Source organism: Sapajus apella, unplaced genomic scaffold (assembly GCF_009761245.1).
Source record: "Sapajus apella isolate SASKATOON/1434 unplaced genomic scaffold, GSC_monkey_1.0 scaffold16, whole genome shotgun sequence".
NCBI classification, from domain to species: Eukaryota; Metazoa; Chordata; class Mammalia; order Primates; family Cebidae; genus Sapajus; species Sapajus apella.
Genome location: NW_022436956.1, coordinates 11,867,468 through 11,885,059, shown reverse-complemented (window position 1 = coordinate 11,885,059; position 17,592 = coordinate 11,867,468). Strand labels below are relative to the sequence as shown.

Below are 17,592 nucleotides of genomic sequence, written 5' to 3'. Positions count from 1 at the left end.
CCGTACCCAGGAGTTTACCAGCAGCCTTACTCTTTCTCTTGATGTTAGTGTTGTGGGTCTCATCCCCTCCAGCTTTCTCAGACCTTGTATATTCTATTGTCCCTTACACATCTAACTTTCTGTCACCTCAGTGAAATCTATCTGCTGAGATCACTAAAGTCCTTCTTGGCATCTTGACTTTACTTCTTTTTTTTTTTTTTTTTGAGAGGGAGTCTCGTTCTGTCACCTAAGCTGGAGTGCAGTGGCAGCAAATTTCAGCTCACTGCAAACTCCACCTCCCGGGTTCAAGTGATTCTCCTGCCTCAGCCTCCCGAGTAACTGGGATTTCAGGTGATTGCTACCATCACCAGCTAATGTTTGTATTTTGGTAGAGATGGGGTTTCACCATGTTGGTCAGGCTGGTTTTGAACTCCTGATCTGAAGTGATCCGCCCACCTCGGTCTCCCAAAGTATTGGGATTACAGGTGTGAGCCACTGCACCCAGCCAATTTTACTTAATTCTTTCATTAAATATGTGACTAAGTACTTACAATGTACCAGACATGGTACTATGCCATGTGGATACATCTGTGAAAGAAGCAGGTGGAATCACTGCTCTTTCCAAGCCACTGCGTGTGCGTGGGGCCAGGGATAATAAACAGAGGAGCAAGTACATTTACAAAATGTCAGGAGATTAGTGACAAATTCTGAGCGCAGAGGGTGGAGGTTATTACTTTAGCTCAGCTGAACAGTGAAGTCCTCTCTGAGGAGGTGGCATCTGAGCTGAGATCTGAATAGAGTGAGGGACTGGACCATTCAGGGATCTTGGGGGAAGAGTATGTAATCAGTGGGAACAGTAATGACAATGACCAGTTAGGAAGGACTGTGGTATACTTGAGGAACAATTTTTCTTGTTTTTGAAGACATCCTTTTGCTCTGCCTCACTCCTATTGCTCATTTCCTTTATAGGATTGACAATTTCTATACTTTTAACTGGTTGATAGTGGCAGACTGGTATGCCACTCTTCTTTGACCTCATCTAGGCCAAACTCATGTCTTCAGGAAGGAGTGTGGTATGCTTGAGGAACAACCAGAAGCCCATGTGGTTGGATCAGAGTGAGTAAGTTAGAAGGGGTGGAAGAGGAGATTGAAAGCAGGGACAAGTCTCTAGATTACACGTCTTTGCCCTTTGAAATACATTCTCGTTTTAGCTTCCAGGTTTTTCTTCTATTTCTCCTGCAACTCACACTCACACTTTTTTCAGATTCTGCTCTTCTGCTTGTTCTTTTAAGTATTGGTGTTTGGCAAGATTCTATCCCAAGCCATCCTCTCTTTTCTTCGAATATCCTATCCCTGGACAGAGCACAGGGCCACTCAATAAAGGTTAGTTGATTCTGATTATTGTCAGTTTCATATCAATTCTGGCAACTCTCTTCAGACAAAACTTTGGTCTACCTATAAAGCTATGGAATTGTGGCATGATATTCATATTATGCAGTATGTCTGATCAAGCAAAGAGGAAAACGGGATTCTCTCCTCCCTTAATTTTAGGTTTTATCATTCTACAAAGTCTGTGTCTTAGTCATCACTATAGCCCTAAGCCTAGTGCAGTGCTTGGGTGATTGTTGAATGGTTTCATGAATCCAATAAAAGGAAGGCAACTAGTTCATACTATTGACTAATAGTTAATATTACTCCTACCATAATGGTCTTATACTCCTTGAGATAAATTTTCAGAACTTCATAGGCTGTCTGTGAGTTTGTGTTACATTTCATCTTGTTCTATTTGGCTCATTGTTCATTAATTTCAAGATTTTTAGGCATTTTACTTCAACCACTGTGACTGATTTCCTTCTGAGTTTCATATCGCTTTTGGTTTTGATAAGAATGCCTTTCATATCTTCAATTCAGTCATTGATAAGATTGTTGAACAGGATGAAGCCAGACACTCAGATAGCTCTCCAGATAATATGATAATTTCTAAACCCTGCTCCGTGACTAATAAATGAGCTTTTAGAATAATGAAATCATTTAATTTGAATGCTAGAAGGGACACTGAAGATCATTCGTCAGGCCTGGCTATTTTACAGATGAGGAAATCAAGACTCCTATACGTTAAGTAATTTCCCTGATAACACACAGTTAATAAGGAAAGCACAGGGAGGGAGACCCAAATGCCAGTTACTTTAGCTTTCCCTATGCAATTTATCTTTGTCCTTTCCTTTTTGTTTCTAAGGTCTATTATATGTTTCCACATAACAAATTACCCAGAACCTAGCAAGTTAAAACATTAATAGCTATGGTTGATTGCACACAGAATCTACGTTTTGGGAGAAGCCTGACGGGGTGGTTTTAGCCTGGACTCTCTCAAGGGGTTGTGCTTACGTGGCAACTGTGGTTGCAGTCATCTGGAGTATTGACTGGGGCTGGAGAATCCAGTTCCAAGATGGCACACTCACAGGGCTGGCAAATTCATGCTGGGAATGATAGGTCTCAGTTTCTCACCACATGCGTCTTTCCTTGGGCTGTTTGAGGACCCTAAGACCACGTTAGCTGGCTTCTTCCAGAATGAATCATCTGAGAAATTGAGAAAGCCACAGTGTTTGTTTTTTTTAAACTCCCCACAGAAGTCACATTCTGTTGCCTCTGTAATATCCTATTGGCTACACAGGTCCACCCTCTTCAATGTGGAAGGGGACTACACAAGGCTTGAACACCAGAAGGTGGGGATTGTTGGAGCTGTCTCATGGGCTGCCTACCACATTTGGCCAGCGCCTCAATTGAGGCTCTTTCTATCTTTCACTGGAGTGAACCTATAACCTCCGAATGATCTTCCCATTTCTATCCAATTTCTTTCTCTTTCCGTTGCAAATCCCGTACAACTGCCTGATGAATCTTGGTAAAATACAACTCTGAAAAGGTCAACCTTATTCTACTCTTTTGCACTCTGATTTTTAAAAACAGTTTAAAGGTTTCTTGTTGCTAAGATGATCATACAATTTATTATCCAAGCCAGAGCAATTTTGAGAATGAAGTGAGATGCTATTAGCAATTATGCATGAACCAGACATGTAAATTAATACTGTCTTAAGAAAACCAGAACGACTGGTCATTCTTTTGCCTGCCATTAAGAATAAGAACATTATTCTGTACATTTTTTTACATTGGCAATAGAGATTTCTAGTTTATAATTTTCTCTCTTACTATCAGCATGGAGATTCCTTCTGCTCTATCCAATGATACCATTTTGTGTCTCTCAAACATGGCCAGGCTTTAACATATTCTTGCTTTTGCATATACTAGTCCCTCCAAATGGAAGGGCCTCTCCACTTCCACATTTGTGGACTCCAACCTTCTCTCCAAGGCTATAATCACAGCCTCCTTCCGACACATTGTGATGTTTCATCTTGAAACCTCCATAGTATTTTTTACCTTTTCTGTCCTTCCCTTCTTTCCCCCATCTCTCTTCTTTCCTCCTTTTCATTTTTCTTCGATAATTCTTGAACACTTTCTATGTGCTAAGCTCCATTCTAAGTATGTTCATGGAGTTAGCGTAAACATTTTCTGGTAGTTATTTATGTACCTGTCTTGTTCCCTGTTTTAAATCATTTTGTGCTGCTATAATCTAATATCACAGACTACGTAATTTACAAACAAGAGAAGTTTATTTCTCACAGTTCTAGAGGCTGGGGATTTCAAGATCAAGGTGCCAGCAGGTTTAGCGTTTGGTAAGGGCTTGGTCTCTGCTTCCAAGATGGCGACTTGAGCATTGTCTTCTCTGGAGGGGAGGAACACTGTTCCTCACTTGACAGTAGAGTGGAGGAGACAAATCGAGAACAAGAGAGTGCCAAACTCACCATTTTATACCAATCCCACCCATGGTGCGGAGCCCTCATGGCCTAATCACCTCTTAAGATTCCCACTTCCTAATACTGTTATGATTAAATTTCAAAATGAATTTTGGAGGGGACAAGAATTTGAAACATTTGAAACATAGTATCTCCCCTACAAGTTTATAATCTCCTAAATATAGGACTGTATCATACTCATTTAGCACCGATCTCAATATATGTTGCATGAATTCCTGAATGTTTTTAGGTTCTTAATAAATCCTAGCTTAATAAAATAAAACACATTCTGGGAAATAAAATTTCTGCAAAGATATTATTATATTGATTTTCATACTAAGGAAAGGCTTCTTTATTAAAATTGGTTTTCTTTCTCAGCTAAACACAAATAAAATTAAATAAGATTACATAGTAAAATTGGGGAATGTGTACAGGGAAACATGAACCGCCCTTTCTTTAAGGGCTTATGTTTCCCTTTGTACATTCCCCAAGTTTCCAATACATCCCTTTAGTATAGAGCCAAATTATGCCTGCTCTCATTCTCAATAATAATAATAAAAAAAAGTGAATGTTTGCATGGTTTCTTTTCCTCATTTACCTTCCCCACCAAAAAGGACAAAGAAAATATCAGAGCTTCCCCAGGTGATGCGTAGGTTTTACTTATCCAAGCATTCACATATGCTTGAGTAGTGTTTTTCAATCTTAGCTGTACATTCCAACCCATGAAGTCATGTTTAGAAATTTCAATGTCCAGGCTGCATCTCACACCAAAGAGATTAGAATCTTTGTGAGTGAGACCCAGGCATCAGTATATTTTAAAGCTCTTCAAGTGATTCCAAAGAATAGCCAAGGATGAAAGTCCCTGTGTTCCACCAAGGAGCCCTGGTTGGGTAATGAAGAGACCTAAGTTGCTCAGTGATCGCAGGTAAGTTTCTTTTTCTCTTCTGTGAAATAGGATCACCCTTTTTAAATATGTTCTGTCTTGCAGAACTGTTGGGAAACTCAAAGGAGGTATCAGAGATAAAAGGCAACTAGGATAAAGACTGAAAAGACTTATCTATTTATTAGTAGTAATGGCTTGGTCATTCTTTGAAAAACTGAGTCTAAGATTGATGAATGGACGCAGCTCTGCTACAGAGGAAAGTTTTCTTCACCCTCCTTGCTACTCCTCTGGCATCCCTGACTCACCTGTCTCCTCCATGGAAAAGTCCTCTTGCTGCTTCCCCATATGCACTTCTATTTCCTTATGACTTAGAAGTGCTGTGCCACGTGTACCACTGCTCTGCTGCCTCTCCCACCCCAGGTGTGATGGATCCAGAGAGTACTGCCTATCTTTGACGACAGGGATTTTACTCTGCAGTCTGCAAGAATATCTTGGTGCCTAGAGACAAGGACTTTGCTACAGACTGGGGTTTCCTGTTGAAACATTTTGTGCATTTTGCTCAATTAGGCAGAGAGGGAAAAACAGAAACTTTGCTAATTATCTGGTATTAGGGTGATAATGATAGCTAATATTAATTGAATATTTTGTGTGAGGCAAGATCTTTACTTGTATCGTCTTAATTCATATTGATACCAATCCAGCAAGCTGAGTACTATTTTTTAACTCAACTTTATTGGGGTATAATTTACATATAACAAAATGCAGATTGATGAGGTTTGACAAACGTATATATTTTTTAACACAAAAATACAGAATGTTTCCATTACCCTAAAATTTTTTCCTGTGCTTCTCTTCATTCAATTAAAAAACAAAAAAAGCAAAAACAAACAAAAATATTTGACCCAGGCAACATTGATTTGCTGTCACTAGATTAATTTTGCTTACTCTAGATTAAAAAAATTTATTTTGAGACAGGTTCTCACCCAGGCTGGAGTGCAGAGGTGCAGTCATGGCTCACTGCAGCCTCAAACTCTCAGGCTTAAGTGATCCTCCTGCCTCAGCCTCCCAAGTAGCTAGGACCCCAGAGAGCACCACCACACCCGGCTAATTTTTTTATTTTTTATTTTTTGTAGAGACAGTCTTGCTATGTTGCCCAGGCTGGTCTCAAACTCCTGGGCTCAGGCAATCCTCCCACCTTGGCCTCCCAAAGTGCTGGGATTACAGGCGTGAGCCACCACACCCAGCCTAGAATTTTATATATATGTACATAGAATATTTACTTTCCCATCTGGACTCTTACCCTCAGCATATATAATGGTTTTGAGATTCATCTACATTGCTGCAAATAACAGTAGCTTGTTCCTTTTTATTAATGAGGTGTATTCCATTGTCTGGATATACCATAATTTATCTCTTCATCTGTAGATGAACTCTTTCCAATTCTGGGCTATTACAAATTAAAATGTTATAAACACTTAGGTACAAATCTTTGCATAGACATGAGTTAATTCCTCTAGAGAAAATACTTAGGAGTCAAATTACTCAGTCATATAGTAAATGTATGTTTAAAAAACTATGATTTTTCCAAAGTGCTTTATCTTAGTCCATTTCTCTTACCATGACAGAATACCACAGACTGGATAATTTATAAAGACAAGTATAAAACTGTATTTCTTACAGTTCTGGAGGCTGGAAAGTTAAGTTCAAGAAGGCCCTTCATAATGTGGCAGAGAGCACTGCATGGCAAGAAAGCAAGAGTGTGCCGGATAAGGTCTCTCTTCTTATAAAGCTGCCAATTGCATCATAAGAGCTCACCCTAATAACCTTATCTAATCCTAAATACCTCACAAAAGCCCACCTTCCAATAGACTGATACATGAATTTCGGGATTGATTTTTGAACACATGAAATCTGGGGGACACTTTCAAACCACAGCATACTTTTATCAAATTATACTCCCACTGGCAGTGTATGAGAATCCCAGTTGTTCCACATCCTTGTTACTGCTAGTATTGCCATTTTTTTTTTTTTTTTTTTTTTTTTTGAGATGGAGTTTCACTCCTGTAACCAGGCTGGAGTGCAATGGCGCAGTCTCTGCTCACCGAAACCTCTGCCTCCCAGGTTCAAGCAATTCTCCTGCCTCAGCCTCCTGAGTAGCTGGGATTACAGGCATGTGCCACCATGACTGGCTAACTTTGTATTTTTAGTAGAGATGGGGATTCTCCATGTTGGTCAGGCTGGTCTTGAACTCCTGACCTCAGGTGATCCGCCTGCCTTGTCCTCCCAAAGTGCTGGGATTATAGGTGTGAGCCACTGCGCCCGGCCTGTCAATTTTTTTTGTTTTAACCATTTTAATAGGTGTGTAGTGGTTTCCTATTGTGGTTTTATTTACATTTCCCTGATGACTAATCATTAAGTTTCTTTTCATGTATTTATTGGCCATTTATATATTTTCTTTTTTTTATTTGAATAACTTGTTAAAAAAACAACTTTATTGAGGTGTGCTTGACATACAAAAATCTGTGCATATTTAATGTATACAACTCATCACTTCTCGGCCTTTTGGTTAAGATCAGGTGTAATGTAGACAACTCAGTGAGTTTAGGGATAAGTATACAACTGTGAAATCATCACCACAACCTGTGCCATAAATCTGTCAATTGTCTCCAAAAGTTTCCTCCCATCCTCTTTTGTTATGATTTGTGCGTGAGAGATAAGGAAACAGCATAATGTTTACCTTCTTAGCAAATTTTTGAGTCTGCAATACAGTATTGTTAACTGTGGGCACCACGCTTCCAGTAGATGTCTAGGACTTATTTATCTTGTATAACTGAAACCTTGTACCCCTTGACGTGTACTCCTCATTTCCCTCTCCCCTAGCCCCTGGCAACCAGCGTTCTATTCTCTGTTACTATGACTTTGAATTTTTTAGATTTCACATGTAAGTGAGATCATGCAGTATTTATTTGTCTTTCTGTGCCTGGCTTATTTCACTTAGCCTAAGGTCCTGCAGGTTCATCCTTGTTGTCCCCAATGATAGGACTGATTTCTTTTTAAAGGCTGAAGAATATCCCATTGTATTTAAGGCTGGCACATTTTCTTTATCCGTTCATCCATTGAGAGACGTTTGGGTTGCTTCCATGTCTGGGTTATGGTGAATAGTGCTCCAGTGAACATGGAAATGCAGGTATCGCTTTGAGATCCTGATTTTAGTTTCTTTGGATAAATACCCAGAAGTGGGATTGATGGATCATATAGTAGTTTTATTTTTTTTTATGGACCTCCATAATATTTTCCGTAGTGGCTGCACAAATTTACATTCTCGCCAACAGTGTGCAAGAGTTCCCTTTTCTCCGCATCCTTACCATACCAACACTTTTCCATTTATTTATTTATCTATTTATTTATTAGATGGAGTCTCACTCTGTTGCCCAGGCTGGAGTGCAGTGGCATGATCTCGGCTCACTACCACCTCCATCTCCTGGGTTCAAGGATTCTCCTGCTTCAACCTCTCGAGTAGCTGGAATTAAATGTACACCACCCCCATGTCACCACTCCTGGCTAATTTTTGTATTTTTAGTAGAGACGGGATTTTGCCATGTTGGCCAGGCTGGTCTCAAACTTCTGACCTCAAGTGATCTGTCTGCCTCAGCCTCCCAAAGAGCTGGGATTGTAGGTGTGAGTCACTGCGCCGGCCCTTGTATTTGTTTTTGCTTTATAGTAGCATCTCAACTTGTGTGAGGTAATATCTCCTTGCTGTTTTGATTTGAATTTCTCTGATGATTAGCGATGTTGAACACTTTTTCACATACCTAGTAGCCGTTTGTGTTTCTTCTTTAGAGCAATGTCTATTAATGTCTTTGGTTAATTTTGTAATTAGGTTATTTTTGCTATTGAGTTGTAGGAGTTCCTTATATATTTTGTATATTAACCTTTTATCAGATATGTGGTGTCTGAGTCCAACTGGGGTACTATAACAGAATACATAGACTGGCTGCCTTATAAAAAGTAGAATTTTGGCCAGGCACGGTGGCTTGCGCCTGTAATCCCAGCACTTTTGGAGGACGTGGTGGGTGGATCACCTGAGGTCAGGAGTTTGAGATCAGCGTGACCAATATGATGAAACCCTGTCTCTACTAAAAATACAAAAATTAGCCAGGCATAGTGGCATGCGCTTGTAATCTCAGCTAATTGGGAGGCTGAGACAGGAGAATCTCTTGAACTCAGGAGGCAGAGGTTGCAGTGAGCTGAGATCGCGCCATTGCACTCCAGCCTGGGTCACAAGAGTGAAATTCCGTCTCAAAAAAAAAGGAAATTTATTTACCATAGTCTTGAAGGCTGGAAGTCCAAAAGCAAGATGTAGGCAGATTTGGTGTCTGGTGGGGGCCTGCTTCCTGGTTCATAGATGGCCATCTTCTTGCTGTGTCTTCATGTGGCAGAAGTGGTCAGGGAGCTCTCTGGGGTCTCTTTCATAAGGACACTAATCCAATCATGAGGGTCCCACCCTCTTGAACTTACCTCCTCCCTAAGGACCCACATCCTAATACCACTGTATTGGGGGTTAGGATTTCAACATATGAATTATGGGTAAACACAATATTCAGTCTGTAGTATATGGTTTGTATATATTTTCTGTCATTCCATACATTACTTTTGTATTTTATTGATTAGTTTCTTTGCTGAGCAGAGAGCTGGGTGTTACTACTACCCTCAATTTATAGACGAAAAGGCAAAAATATAGAGGGATGAAACAACTTCTCTAAGTTTATCAAACTAATAAGGGAAGAAGCTAGTACCTGAACTCAGAAGATCTGAAAACAGCATGCTCTCTCTCTCTTTTTTTTTAACAATATGCCAGTCATTATTGAAAGCAATTTAAGCTCATTTAAACCCCCAAATAACCATAAGAAGTAAGTTCTCTTATTTCCATTTTCTAGATGAAGAAATGAAGGCACAGTGTGTTTAGGTAACTTGCCCACTGTCATGCAGATGTAATGAACTTGTTTCAACAGTAATATGAAGGAAGATGGATTCAGCTGTAGCCCCAGATGGCACAAGATTCTCCTACTTCCCCCCCCTTCTTCTCTCCTTCCTTCTCTGCTTCCTTCCTTCCTTCCCTCCCTCCCTTCCAAAAAATTAAAGTAAGAAGAGCAGAAGGTATTTGGCCATTCTGCTAGAAGCATCCGGGTGACTCCTGGCATGTGTGGTGCTCCCAGGTGCCACAGCCTGTTGTGTCCACGCTGGACCTCATCCCCACAGTCACTCAGCAGGCAGGTGTGGGCTGTTGATCCTGTGCAGAGCACATGCTTTTAACCTCTAGACCCTCCTGCCTCCCACGGGCATTTGCTTATCCCGATGGCCTCCCTCACACAAAGTGGCCCCAGTGTCTGATGGAAACAGCAAGTGTTGCCCTGAGAATTCCTGCACCTGGAGACCAGAAGAACCAAGGACAGGCAGGGTGCCAGACTGATTTGATGAGGATGGCTTCGGGGAAAGCCAGGGGTGGGGGGAGGAAGACTATATGGAAAGCCTGGACAGCATAGCGAGACCCTGTCTCTACCAAAAAAATAATAAAAACTAAGACAAGGAAATTAGCCAGGTGTGGTGGCATGTGCCTGCAGTCCCAAATACTCAGAAAGCTGAGATGAAATGATAGCTTGAGCCTGGGAGGTCAAGGCAGCAGTGAGCCATGATCCCACCACTGCACTTCAACTTAGGTGACAGAGTAAGACCCTCTCTTAAAAAAAAAAATGAAAAAAAGAAAAGAAAAAAGGAATGAATGAATGAATGGAGGAGTCAGCATGTCCATTGGATATTGCACAGGGGTGAGCATGCGCCAGCCAGAAGGCTTGTGAAGCAACCCCCTCTGCAACCACCTTCATCACTAATGTCCTCCCTAGAGGGCCGTGTCCCTTTTGTGTTTTTTTTTTTTTTTGGAGACAGAGTCTGGCTGGCTCTGTCATCCAGGCTGGAGTACAATGGCTCGATTTGGGCTCACTACAACCTCCGCTTCCTGGGTTCTAGAGATTCTCCTGCCTCAGCCTCCCAAGTAGCTGGGCTTACAGGTGTAAGCCACCATGCCTGGCTAATTTTTGTATTTTTAGTAGAGACGGGGTTTCACCATGCTGGTCTTGAATTCCTGACCTCAGGTGACCCGCCCGCCTCGGCCTCCTAAAGTGCTGGGATTACAGGCATGAGCCACTGTTCCCAGCCAAGGACCATGTTCTTGCACTCTGCTTTCTGATTTATGTCTGATTAGGGGTGTCCAAATAGCCAGAGAGATAATAATAACACAGGTAATCATCATCACTGTTATTTTTATTAGCCAACCTGTATTTAGTACTAGGTGTGTGCCAGAGTCTATGCTAAAAACTCTGAGGAGCTGTTTCATTTCATTGTTACAGCAGCAAGGCAGGCATTCTTACTATCTCCACGTAGTTGATGGGGAAAATGGGATTCGACTGGTTAGCTGAATTTCCCAGCATCACGGTAAGCGGCAGAGTCAAGACTCAAGGCCAGGTCTACCTAGCTCTGCACCTGGAACCTACCTCAGCCTTTCTGCTCTCTTTCCTCCTCATTGCCTCAGGAGCAACCTCACAGTTGTAACCCCTGTAGCTTTCCAGATTTGGAATCCCAGAATCCCAACGTTCTAGCTCCGTAAATAATTAAAGGTGATTTTGATACTCTTTCTCTTTAAAAAAAAAAAAAAAAACAAAAAACAAAAAAACAAATCTCACTGTAAAATAAAACACAGATACAGGAAAGATCACAGAGGACACAGAACTGCTAGCTGCTTCAGAAGCCCTCTGTGGATCCTGATCCAAACACAGACTCTTTCTTCCCCAAAACAATTATTCCCCTGACAAATACATCATCTCCTGGGCTGGGGACATGGTGGCTCACACCCATAATCCCAGCACTTTGGGAGGCCAAGGTGGGTGGATCACTTGACATCAGGAGTTCAAGACCAGCCTGACAAACATGGCGAAACCCTGTCTCTACTAAAAATACAAAAATTAGCCAGGTGTGGGGCACACAGCTGTAGTCTCAGCTACTTGGGAGGCTAAGGCAGGAGAATCCTCTGAACCTGGGATGCAGAGGTTGCAGTGAGCCGAGATCATGCCACTGCACTCCAGCCAGGTGACAGAGCAAGACTCTGTCTCAAAAAATAAAAATTAAAAAAAAGGACGTCTCTTGTAAATTTCTTTAACTCTACAAGTTCACCTTACATGCCTTTGTTTTTGTTAAACTTACTTGAAAGAACCTAGGACATTTGGCATGCAGAGTTTCTCACTGTTTGGAGCTTACTGATTACATACTCAGAGTGCAGTTCAACATGTTCTCTGTCCCCTTTATTTCCTGCAAATTGGTTGCCGAATTGAGAAGTTTTATTTGCCTAGGTTTGCTCTTTTTGGCAAGATGATGGATGATGTTATACTCTTTCATTGAGAAGCACGTAATGCCTGATTGTCTCTCTTTTTGTGGTATGAGTAGTGATTAGCGTTCCATGTCTAGATTCATCAATTCACTGGATGTTGCAAAACAGTAATCTTCTATCATTTCTTTTTTATTAATTTGTGGGAAGACTTTCAAAGAGATGCCTCCCTTCAACAAGTATTTGATTCCTCACTATTGCGGTCGGTATGGGAAAGCAAGAAAAAATGCTTCATTCATTTTCTTTATTTGACTGTTTTCAAGAGAATAAATTAGATTCTGAACAATTGAAAAGACCATTGAAGGTAACCGATTAATTGTTGTTTTTAAAATCTAATCTCACATTTTAAAATTGAGATAAATGAGAGCCAGAGAGGTTAAGTAACTGACTTAAGATCACACAGCACTTTGGTGGCAGAGCTAGGGTTGGGTGGTACTCTCTTGCCTTCTCACTTCATTCTGATCTTCTCCTTTTGGAGCAGAACTCCAGACCTGCAAGCCTAGTCTCAAAAATAGTTCATGAGAAAATCTGAAATGAGCGACAAAAATTCAAAGCATTACCCAAGAGACTCCCCTTCCTTTGCTGTCTCTTGGCCTTCACTGCCCAGCCTCGCAGGCAAGTTGATGCTATTGTTAAGAGACGAATGCAGCCTGCAGGGTTTGCACTGCTCCTGAGAGGGGCTCAGCTGCCAGCCTTGGAAATTCTGCCCGTTGTCAGGGGGTCGTGGGAATGTGCCCAGTTTGCTGTGGGGAAGTTTTCAGCCCTGGCTGCCACAAAGCACCCTCTTGCCAAATCCTGTCTTGCTGATTTTCAGCAGGAAAATGGGAAATCAGAGTAGAAAGTTTCAACCTGTCAGTCAGAAGGAAAATAGCCAAGAAACTGTCTTCCTACCGTATTAACTATGTTAGAGAGAGAGAGAGAGAGAGAGAGAGAGAGAGAGAGAGAGAGAGAGAATATTTGAGAGAAAAGAGGGAGAGAGAAGAGGGAGAAATTTATCAGATAAAAAGAAAAGAGAGAATATGTTGCAATTGTGTGTGTGTGTGTGTGAGAGAGAGAGAGAGAGAGAGAGAGAGAAAGAGAGAGAGAGAGAGAGAGACTGCCTACAGCCTTAAGACTGTCCAGCAGTCCATCTGTTCACATCTACTTATGTAGCTGGTGACCTTCTCAGATCCAACCACTTGTCCTGCTCTGACCCTTCTCTGCTCTTCTTCCGGCTGCCACCATTCTCCCCCCTCGAAGGCTCCCAGGGTAGGGGAAGAGTGATAGCAGTGGAGAGGGGCCAGCGGGAGATAAGGGCTTGCTATTTTATGTAGAGATGCAAATCCCTACTAACTTGTGGGTTAGAGAGCCAGTCAAGGACAGGCACAAGGCTGCTGCAGATAAATTGGGTTGTGTTTGAGATGCACTGTTGTGGTTACCCTGGCTGGGAAGGAGAGTTGCTTGGACTGGACTCTTGCAAGAGAGATGAAACTTGACAGTGGGAGATACGGCCTGTACCAAGTCAGAAAATTCGGGACTTTGGATCAATAGGTCCCCCAATGCTGACCACTCTCGTTCTTTTTATGGGCAGAAGATTCTGGAGAACTTTAGGCTTCTACAAGGGGAGAAGCTATAGTAGGCAAAATGCTATGGTGAAGTGTTTTAAAATTTCAAGTTGTAAAATGAATTTAGTGAGTGATGAGCAGAATACTATGAAAAATGAAATAGAATAGATGTACATCAAACCAGGGTGCATTACATGGAGAAGGTGAGTGTTGTTTCTTAAATTCTTTTTTATATTGTCGTTCTTACTGTGGGTGGCAGCCAAAAACTGAATATTGTCGCTTTTCTTGGGGGGGGGGGCAGGGGCGGACAGAGTCTTACTCTGTTGCCCAGGCTGCAGTGCAGTGGTGCGATCTCGGCTCACTGCAACCTCCGCCTCCGGGTTCAAATGATTTCTGGCTAATTTTTGTATTTTGAGTAGAGACGGAGTTTTACCATGTTGGCCAGACGGGTCTCGAGCTCCTGACCTCAAGTGATCTACCTGCCTCGGCCTCCCAAAGTGCGGGGATTATAGTCATTAGCCACTGTGCCTGGCCCACTGTTGCTTTTTTAGAGTGTTAGGGGTGAAGATTTGGATTCACTTGGGCTCTGCCACTATATAGCTGTGTGATCTCTGGAGTGTTAACTTCTCTGAGCTTCATTTTACTAATTTGTGGAGTAAATGAATGACAGCAAAGCCTTCCAGCCCTCACATTTTATAATTTTGAAGACAAATGAGAATTCAACTCTCTTTTAAAGGCTGTCAAGGAAGGAGATGACATTTTCTCCAAATGAGGACTAACTGGCTGGGCGCAGTGTCTCACACCTGTGATCCCAACACTTTGGGAGGCTGAGGCAGGAGGATCACCTGAGGTCAGGAGTTTGAGATCAGCCTGGCCAACATGGCAAAACCCTGTCTCTACTAAAAATACAAAAATTAGCCAGGTGTGGTGGCGGGTGCCTGTAATCCCAGCTACTCTGGGGCAGGAGATGAATCCAGGAGGCGGAGTTACTTGAGCTGAGATAACGCCATCACACTCCAGCCTGGGTGACAGAGTGAGACTTTGACTGAAAAAAAGCAAAAAAGGACTAACTAGTACCAACATACAATAATTTTCATCAAGGCCCGCCGTGCGCCTGTGCGTGAGTCCGGCCCCCACCGCTCGCGAGCCACCCGCGAGCTCACACCGGTTTCTCTCTCCATCCTCTGCTCGCAGGCCCCCATCGCCGTCATGCTGGGCGCCGCTCTCCGCCGCTGCGCTGTGGCCGCAACCGCCCGGGCCGGCCCTCGAGGCCTCCTGCACTCCGCCCCGACCCCCGGCCCCGCCGCGGCTATCCAGTCAGTTCGCTGCTATTCCCATGGGTCAAGTGAGACAGATGAGGAGTTTGATGCTCGCTGGGTAACATACTTCAACAAGCCAGATATAGATGCCTGGGAATTGCGTAAAGGGATAAACACACTTGTTACCTATGATCTGGTTCCGGAGCCCAAGATCATTGATGCTGCTTTGCGGGCATGCAGACGGTTAAATGATTTTGCTAGTACAGTTCGCATCCTAGAGGCTGTTAAGGACGAAGCAGGACCTCATAAGGAAATCTACCCATATGTCATCCAGGAACTTAGACCAACTTTAAATGAACTGGGAATCTCCACTCCAAAGGAACTGGGCCTTGACAAAGTGTAAACCCGATGGATGGGCTTCCCAAGGATTTATTGATATTGCTACTTGAGTACTTGAGTGTAAACAGTCACCTGGAAATGCTGAAGATAACATATTACCTTATTTGAACAAGTTTTCCTTTATTGAGTACGAAGCCATGTAATGGTAACCTGTACTTTAATAAAAGGGAAATGAGTTTGAACTTAAAAAGAATAATAATAATAATAATTTTCATCAAAAACACCTCTTTCTCTTTAGGCTCAGTTCATTCATTCGTTCATGCATCAAATATATATTAACGTGCCAGACACTGTTTCAGGTGCTGGGAAGTCAACAGTGGAATAAAACACAAAAATCCCTGCCCCTGTGATATTTAGTCTAAAACTCCCTGTGGCAGTTTAGGTTTCTTTTTCATTGACCACATATTTCAAATGAAACAAAAATGAAAGCCTTCTGTAGGCTTGAGAGAATAGTTATCATTTTTTCAATAATTGATTTGTATCCTCAGCTTGTCTTTCCATAAAATGGAAATGTAATCATGGAATGCTAGCAATACAAAATTTGAAGCCTTCTGCAGGTCTATAATGCTCAGAAGGGTGAGGTGACCTGAAAATCCCAAGTAAATGGAAAGCTAAACATTCTTGACTAGAAATTATTATTTCCCTTGAATGGTCTTTTTTTTCTTTTTTCTTTTCTTTTTTTTTTTTTTTTTTCCGAAGGAACTCTTGAAACCACAGACAATTCATTCACTGAAAGGCAATTCACATTAAAAGATTCAGTTTCACCTTCTTGATCTATCTATCTACTCTCAGGAAACAGATGAGACGCTTCCTCAGAGAACTTTGGGAAGGGGGCGGCATCTTTCTGACCCACAGACTCAGGACTCTGGCTTGGAGGAGGGGACAGATCAGATGAAACCTGCAGGCTCTTGGTTTCTGGGATGCTTAAATTGAAAGCCTTAGGAAAGCATGGGGACTTGGACATCTGGAATCATCCTGGCCACCAGAGGGCATTAGGAACCTGTTGGTCACACCAAAAGGTGATCTGCCATTTCTGTATGGGTTAAAGTTTGGCAGTTTTACACAGGATTGGTTTCATGACCTTTTCAAAGCATGAGAGGGCAAATCAGAGTCCCAGAATGCCAGAGAAAATCAATTGATGGGCTTAGGCTTATCTCTCTCATCTCCCAAAAGTGAACGCAGGTGCATTCATTGATCTAACAGGTATCCATTGAGTGCTGCTTATGTACTGCCTCTAAACTAGGCTCTGTGAATACAACCTTCTAAAAAGCAAAGCCTTGGCTCCCCCTAGGGCTCACAGTTCTAGGTTTTTCCAAAAGATAATAGGCAAATGGATCATTGTCCGCTAAGGTAACTTCACAGGGTCCTGAATCTAAAGTGATGAGGTTTTTTCTTATGGTGAGGTGAAGGCTCTAGGGGTTAGGATCATCATCTTGACACTTTCAAATGAGAGAATGTAGATGTCTGTGAATGGGATTAGGAAAGTGGCCTTTTGAAGCCTTTAGTATTGTGGTGAAACGTTAGAGCACCAGTGTGGGGCTGACTGTATAGCCTGATGGCAAATCCTGAGCCAGGAGTCACCGTCCCACTGTGTAAACTTGATGGAATAATCAGCTTTTGTAGACCCAGGTTTCCCCAGCCACTCTCAGAAAAGGTCAGGACTCTATGACTGTTACACAATAGAAAACTAAGTGAAATGGAAAGGAATTCTAATATGGCATTACACTGGTGCAGAAAACCCATTGGGATTTTTCTGCCCCCTTTGTCATGTTTTTACAGCTACTTGTTTGTTTGCATGGCTGATAACCCCCCCTCACCCTGCGCTGCTCTTATTTCGTATAGACCCATGGTCTAGGTTATATTAAAACTAGTATTAGAAACCAGAAGTGACTAAATGCCCAAACAAAGGATCAGAATTCTATTTGACTTTTCACAGTAACTTGGATGAGTTGATGTGAACGGATGGCATGTTATAGATCAAAAATTCTGAGACTCCCTCCCTTTCCTCCACAGCCCCTGAGCCAGAGGGTGGTGTCCATAGGACGGACTGAAGATGTTTGGTAATACTACTTATGTGCTAAGGAACTCATGGGTAGGGAGCATTTAGACATAAGTGGAATTCACTAGGATGTACTGAGACTCTGGTAGGACAATTTGGATTATCTCTAAATTGTGCTAAGCATGCATTCATGCAGGATAACTCTGTCTCCTAACACTGATGCTGACCCAGCCTGTCAATATTTAC

At 42.2% G+C, this 17,592-nt stretch overlaps 2 protein-coding genes across 2 annotated transcripts in view; both read left to right on the top strand.

The window, feature by feature from the left end:
• Positions 1-17,592, top strand: part of GRAMD1B (GRAM domain containing 1B) — a 269,058-nt gene that overhangs the window by 33,404 nt on the left and 218,062 nt on the right. The gene's annotated exons all lie outside the window — the stretch shown is intronic.
• Positions 14,796-15,537, top strand: LOC116556118 (cytochrome c oxidase subunit 5A, mitochondrial-like). The gene has a single exon (XM_032285145.1). It carries the CDS (start codon positions 14,899-14,901, stop codon positions 15,349-15,351), a length of 453 nt encoding a protein of 150 aa, XP_032141036.1. The 5' UTR covers positions 14,796-14,898; the 3' UTR covers positions 15,352-15,537.

Coding starts and splice junctions, on each gene's coding strand:
- LOC116556118 (XM_032285145.1), top strand. CDS start 14,899: ATGCTGGGCGCCGCTCTCCGCCGCTGCGCTGTGGCCGCAACCGCCCGG.